The 7606-nt window shown below is 44.4% G+C and overlaps 1 protein-coding gene across 2 annotated transcripts in view; it reads left to right on the forward strand.

The window, feature by feature from the left end:
- The window catches only part of cd276 (CD276 molecule), a 70668-nt gene extending 64608 nt beyond the window's left edge, over positions 1 to 6060 (forward strand). For both annotated transcript variants that reach the window (XM_076989642.1, XM_076989633.1), the window contains one exon: positions 4090 to 6060. In XM_076989642.1, coding sequence (XP_076845757.1) covers positions 4090 to 4094 — 5 coding nt within the window. In that variant the 3' untranslated portion in view covers positions 4095 to 6060. The remainder of the gene's footprint in view (positions 1 to 4089) is intronic.
- The last annotated feature ends 1546 nt before the right edge of the window (positions 6061 to 7606 follow it).

Raw genomic sequence — 7606 nt, forward strand, 5'->3', positions numbered from 1 at the left:
TGGAGAAAGGTCATGTCTGAGACGTAGAGTGGCAAGGAACCTAATCAGAAACTATCATCGGTTCACTTACTGGGAAATTGATCTGACCAAAATGAAGAGTCGGAGGACTTCATTGAACGTGAGAGACCTCCACCTGGCAGGGAGTCTCATGGACAGGCCAGACTTCAAGTTGGTGGAAGTGCCCCAGAGGCCACAGGTAGCCCTGCAGGCTTTGTGGCTTTACGCCGGGGCCCTCAGCAGCGCTCGAATGTAGGTGCTTAGGACGACATGCCTTTACATGCTCTGCAAGGTGCTCACGTTTACAGGAGAAGACAGAGCACTTTCCTGCCTCTCTCTCTCTCTCTGTTCCTCTCTCTACGTCTGAATCTCGCTGCCTTTGGGGCTTACCAAAGGAGACTCTTCAAACAAGGCTTTGTACTGAAGTGGAGAATCAAGATTAATGCACTTCCATAACTCTGCTTGCTCTAGGGGAGAGAGCCAGTATAATTAACACCACAGGGCCTTGAAGGATAGTGGAGGAGTGAAAATCATACAAAATAATAGAAGTGAGGAGAAAAGATTACGCTGGCCATTTTTGTCCCCCTCCGGCTTCCCGTCTTTGTGATGTGACCCTGCGCGACCCGATATGACACCGATGGCCGTGCTGGACACGAACGAGACCTGCTGCGTAGTGAAGCCGGCGCTCACGTGACACGTGAGCCGTTCCCTGGTTATGTCACGAGGTGCCGTGCGGTCACAGCGACGCTGAGAGTGCCGACTTGCAGCTGCTTCGTGGGGGTCTGGCGCCACCATCGCTCACACCCTTATTTGGGAGTGTGTGTTTAATCCCAGCACGTAGCCCGGGGACATATTACACCCACGCTGCCTGCGTGGGCATTCGTCGGCACTGTACTAATCTTTGCAATATGGAACGTGTGTGTGGCACACTGATTACCCCCCTTTCTCCCCCGTCCTTGTTTGAATTGCATTATTATCATTGCTATCATTCACATTAGAGCCAGCCGAGCGACAGGAGCTTGGCCTGCCCTGGACGTCATACTGTAAATATATAAATAAGTGTAAGGTTACAGGGGAAGAGAATGAAATATGGCATTTCCATTTCAATGCAAATGAAGGGAAGAATGAATGCAGTTTGGATTTACAGAGGCTCATTATAATGGGACCATTGTGCCTGTGTGTTTCTTTTAACGGAACAGTCTCCTATAGGCCTAGGAAATTAGTGCGCAGGGCCCGGCACTCCACACAAATGAAACTGTCTGTCAGCACAACTCCTTTCCTGCTAACGGTGCGGGATGGGGGCAGTTCCTCTCTCAGTCGGGAGGAGTTTCACCAAAGTGGGACAGCTATACATTGTGTGTGGATGGACGACGGCTACACAGTGCGTCTCTATGGGTGACAGCTCACCTCTAACCCCGTCATTTATGAAAAAGAAACTGATGGCTCTGACTTGTTGAGAGCGACGTAGGATCATTGTAGATAGTGTTGAAGGATCTCTGTGGACAATACTATACCAAGAAGTCCACAAAGAATGAAAATGTACCTGGAGCACTTTGTTTAGGAGACTTTTCTTGTCTCTGTCCCATCTGCTGTAGGCTACTTCACAAGACGTTTCACAGCCAAACTTTAAGAAAGTTTGTTTTCGAAATAATGTTTCTGTTTTTCTGCTTTAGTAGTGAGTTACCTAAGCGCTTCCTGGTAGACCTACAGTATTTTGAGAAAATCTGATAATCCCCTAATTTGCTTATCAATCTTCTTTTTTTTCTGTTGGCTCCCTTGTAATGGCTTCTCATGGTTGGAAAATATGTAGTTGCTTCTACGTGTTAGATAAATCTTCTCCTTTGCAATCCATCTCATTCGCTTCCACGCAGAGCGAGACCTGTGAGGAGATGTGGATCCTGAGAGAGCAAGCAGGTGTGAAAATACAGTGCTCTGTTCATTTGTCTGATGGATTACTGCGAGGCAGAGGGTGTGTGAGCTGAAGGAGTTCAGCACCGTGTCTCCTCTCTTACTCATACCACTGCGTTTTGGCTCAAACTCTGCGATAAACATGGAATTAGGAAACACTGCACCTGCCATTTTGTTAGCCTAATATTTGGGTTATTTGTTTTGTTTTTGTGAGGGTCGGGGGGTGGGCGTGTTAATGACTATTTATTAATATACCCTTTAAATTACAATTGTAAATACTTCCATATATTTTTTTGTTTGTTTGTTGGTTTTTGCTGTGGATGTTATAATAGATAATTGTCTTAACTTAATTGTCTTATGTCCATTTCTGAGTGACTTGTGTACTAGTTCGTTGGACTTGAACAGTGACTTTGCACTTGAGAACAGACTGGCCCGAGCAGAAGCTCTAGGTAGTGAATGGTTCCTCAGGGTTCGGGCCATGATCACAGTATTACTGTCAGCAGAGTCACCTCCTTACGCACGAGACTGCCGGCTTCTGCCATCAGACCAGGTTCGACATCAGAACTGGCATTACCGCTTGGACGGCTAAAACCATATGACCAGTCTCTCCTTGATTAAACAGGTTTTGTTTATCTGTCTATTCTCCATCTGTTAGTTTGCTCCACCTTTACTTCTTCAGCCATCTCCACATTTTTTTTCGGACAGATATTTTATGTTTCGGTTAGCAGGCCAAAGCCACCCTCTTGAATACACGGATGATTGATTCTAATTATGTGTCTAAACTAACCATCTACGCTCTCTAGCCAGCAATATTGCCCTTCTCCAAGTCTTAAACTTGCAGGACCTCGTGTGTGACATAATTAAGTTCTGTCTAAGTTAATTCTCCAGCACGTTTAATGATGCAGTGAGAGCTATTTCTTTAGCCGTATTACCAGCAGGGTAAAGCAGCCCATGGGGAATGGAATTGAGAGTGCATTAAAAGTTTGAACTTACCTGTTGTAACAGTTTAGCGGTTTGTGATTGGCTAATATTTGAACAGTGGGGTTTAATGAGAGCCATCTAAACAAAAAGCTTTTTTTTCTTTAAAGGTAACTAGCAGCACACTGGTGCATTAGTCAGACAGAGACTATTGCAGGGGACTTTCTGAATTGGAATCCACCACTCATAATTAGGTAGATGTTGCACACTAGATTATGTTTATTGCTGTGGTGTTGATTTTTGTCCATTCCAGTATGCTTTTGGTTCATTTAGATGATGGTATTGTGAGAGAAGGCTTCATTCATCAAACTCTCAGGATCCAATTTTAAAAATGCTAGTTTCTAAGGGTCAGGTTTGGATTGTGACATGTCTATAGGCACATATAACGAGATTTGAGCCTCAGACATTCTGCCAGTAAATTAATTTAGCAATAGCAAAACTGAAAAACAATGGACTGAAACTCTGAGATGATGACGGATGTTCAGTTTGTGTATAGACTCTGGATGTCTGACTAGAGGAGACGTCATGTTCAGTCTGGATCTAGAAGTGACTGCATGTTTAGTCTGGATCTAGAGAAGACTGCATGTTTAGTCTGAATCTAGAGGAGAGTGCATGTTTAGTCTGGATCTAGAGGAGACTGCATGTTTAGTCTGGATCTAGAGGAGACTGCATGTTTAGTCTGGATCTAGAGTGGGCTCTGGACTTTCTGTATGTGAGTCAGCAATGTCTAAGTCTGCATCTAGCAGCAAGGAAAGTTGCAAGAAATGTGATACTTCATCATTCAGATGCAGAACGTAATGATTACCCTCCTCTTTGACCCTAACGTAATATGTTTTACTCATTACAAAAATGGTTTAACATGGAAATCCCTTTCATGCTTAAGACGAAATGTCATTCATTGCAAAAAGTATGATTTGAAAGCACCACCACATCACTTAGTTTAGAGCTACATCAGACTGAGATGCTTGTGCTTCCTTTCAACATTTAGTGTCAGCAAGGTGTCAGAGCAATTCGGCAGCAAAAGGATTATCAATCTGCTGAGTTCTGCTCTTCACTTATCTTGGCCTGTAGGGTTATTATGCATTCCTGCACTCCATGCAAAAACACAGGTGCCCAAGTGTTACTTTATTCTGAACCCATCAGGTTCTATCCATAAAAGAACATTCACTCATTTAACCTGGTGTGTCTCCTCCTTTTGTGTTGCAGGGTAACCTATGGATGGAGCAGCGAAGTCATACATTAACCCTCAGTACAACATGCTGGCCAAGAAGAGGCACATCTCAATCCAGCACACATACACACGTCCATGCACACGTACACACACTCACACACACACACACACACACACAGGCACACCCACACACGTGCACGCACACGTACACACTCACACAGGCACACCCACACACACGTGCATGCACACATACACACACACACACACACACACACACACACACACATACACTTGGCTGTTTTACGGTCATAGTGATGTTCTTAATACCTATGCTTTTACTGTATGTTGAAAAGGGCAAATTACTACATTCCTTTGAATCACATGCTTGTCATTATAAATGGACTCTTTACACCCCTGGAGTTCATGGTTTAAGTGAGCTCATGAGGTAACTAGCACGGGCTGAGTTCACTCTTGAGACTCGTAAAGCCAGTCCTGTCCATTTACACGCAGATGTTGAGAAGAATCTCAAGGAAATGACAGGCATGTAAACAACAATATCAGAATCCATATTCAGTGTCACCAAAGCAGTGCTCACCATTTGTGCTTCTGTTCATCAATATCATCAGTCAAGCTTCCAGTTTGGTATTCCGGGCATTTCTCCAGCTTTTCCAAACGGGCGCAATGGGAAATCACCTCGGCCGCAGCCGAGTGCCTATCCCCTCCACTCTCCGTCGCCAGGCGGGTCTGTAATCGTATGCGGAGGGTGTTAAACGGAAAACGGGTTTGAAGGCCATTGGCTTTGACAAGCTTCCGGCTCCACCACTGACACCGGCTCCCTACGCCGTGCCTGGCATTACAGCTCCAGCCTAATAGAAAGTGAAGAGCTTAAGGCAGGGCCCAGCAGAGAGGGAACCGTCAGTGTCTGGAGCGAGGAGAAGGCTCTCTCCGTCCCTGCCTCCCATCTCCACCGGCGCTCTAGCCCGCACTAATTAAGGCCTGCCCACGGACTAACTTGTACCTGTCAGCGTCTGCTGGCTCCCGAGGAATCCAATAACTTTGGGGAGAAACTTCAATTGATTGCCAGCTAAGCTCGAACAGGCTGCAAATGGTGCATGGGACACGCCCAGAGTTCTCTTTGCCCTGACAGTATTATGGTGGGAAATGGTTTTAATGAACACAGCATCAGCTGCAGCAGGACCATGTGAATGTGAGGTAGAATTTATTATGAACACGGATCTCATGTGCTTTTTTTCTCTCATGTGCCCATTTTTTTAATTTTATTTTTTTTATTTTTGATTATTGCTTGTGGTACTTTGAAAACTTTGTGCCGTGCCAAACCATTTGACATTTTTTTTCCAATCTGTTATAAAAAATATGCATTAAAGGGATTCAGTGATTTGTCATTAGTGTGTTTAGTGTCAGTACACTGTACATCACTTTCTTTTGCATGGGTTTTTCAAGGTACAAACTAAGAAAATGCAATCACATAGTTTGGACACAGTGGTATCACATGGTATCTTCTCCTAAGACACAACCCCAGGCTTGTATGCAATTGTTACATGGATAAGTCTCTTCGTCCTTCCCTTTCTTACACTGGAGTGCATTCAGGAGTGCACTGGCGTAAAATGACTTGACAGATTACTGAAGGCACTCTCACCGAACACTTTATTCCTTCCAGCTGTTGTGTTTCTCCCATAATTTCCTCCTCCTGAGTGTGGGCAAATGTCATGTGATTAGTGAAAGGAAATTGCAAACTTGAAAGGCAGTTCAAGGACGTTCAGCATGGGTGTCTAGAACTTGTTCTAGACCTCTTGACCTCTTGGGGGGGGTGGCGGCGAACGTAAATTGTTGGGGGGTGGGGAACGTATTTGGGCATCTGCTATCTGTTTATTGTTGCCATGGAGGCAATCCCCAGCCTCGCGGATAGCGCGACTGAAAAAAAAAAATCATTAAAAGAAAAAAAAAAACTTTTCAAAACAGCTCGCGGGCCAGAAATAGATGGCTATTTGAGTATGGGGGTCTAGGGTATAGCCATGTCTGGCAACAGTGGGATTCCGGATGAAGAAAAATTTTAGCCGTAATCGAACAGAGCTGTGTCACTTTTACCACCAGTCCTTTGTTTGTCAAAGGTCCTGAGCTCAAACCAAAGGTCACCATCTTGTATGTCTTAGCAGCTGTTTTGCTTCAGGACCTTAAAAATTGTTGAGTCACTATAAAGTCAAGCGGGTTGGACTCTGGAGTCTCAGAGCTGCAATTTCAGACCAAGGTCATTAAAAAAAAAGATTTGATGCAGTCTGCTTAAGATAGACCTACTCTAAATTTCAGAAGTCAGAATATGTCAAGAGGACTGCAGTAGTGTCACAATGATGAATGTTAATTATGAATAATGGTAGTCCAGACCATTTTGTCTGAAGAACACGGATCCCACAGGGTGAAGTTAATGTAAATGAGTGGGCAGTTAGCAGTGATCGAGACTTAAGGACAAGGCAGGTCTGCAAACCATGACCAAAGTTGTTGGATAATCTCATCGTAATTACATCATTCCACAATCACAGTCAAGGAGACTTATCTGAAATGGGCCATTGTGACTAACACAGTGAGTGAATTTAACACAGACGATCGCATGTCTGAAAACTGGAAGTCTTTCATTCAGGTGTGGAATCAGGTGTTGACTGACAAGCTGCAGCCCCAAGCCTGACTTCACCACTTGAGCGTGTTATTCCCTGGTCCACACAGGCCTGTCGAGTCCTGCTTTCTGTTCATCGCTCACTGGCTCTTTTGGGGGCATCAATAAAGGATTTCCACACATCATTTGTCTGATGGGATTGAGCATCCTACAAAACATGCATAAGTCCAGACAGTTTGGCCAAACCAGGTAGACTACATGCTCCATTATCTAATTTATGGTGTCTCTGACAGCAGGACTCGAACTGAGACATCGGGGGTCGAGTGTGTCGGCATGCTCAGTTTTAAATTACTGCAAGGTGCACGCTCTGAGACCAAAAGACCGCTTGAGTTTGCAAAGAGAGGAGCAAACCCCTGGGGGTCAGAGGTCAACGCAGTGATGTTACAGGCCTGACCATTTTTTAAAGGGGCCGGAAACGTTAAGTGTATGAAAAGCGTTTTTATTCAAGCATGTGTGCATTCCTGAGGCTCGCAGGAAGCTATTCTGATTACTAACTACAGATTAGATAACGTTAACTCCATACTGAGAGTGTGCCAGATTTACTGGCTGTAACCAGCTGCCAAAGTTATTTTTTCTTTTGGAAGCTGGCAGGTTCTAATGTGTGGAAAAAGTGACATATTCAAAGCAGATGGCTGAGCAGGAACTTTTAAATTTGCATTTAATAATATAATCTGCTATAATCTTATATACCATGTAACAGTCATCTCATTGCATTAGGTGAAGTGATTAAGGTAAAGGAGGTTTGCATTATGCAGGAACATTTTGCTGCATGGGGCAAAGAACCAAGCAGTGATGTTCTTCACCAGTTGGGAGTTGGGGAAAACCCAAAGCTTCTCAAAGCTTTGAAACCTGCTTGATTTGAAAAG

Source organism: Brachyhypopomus gauderio, chromosome 2, assembly GCF_052324685.1.
Source record: "Brachyhypopomus gauderio isolate BG-103 chromosome 2, BGAUD_0.2, whole genome shotgun sequence".
NCBI classification, from domain to species: Eukaryota; Metazoa; Chordata; class Actinopteri; order Gymnotiformes; family Hypopomidae; genus Brachyhypopomus; species Brachyhypopomus gauderio.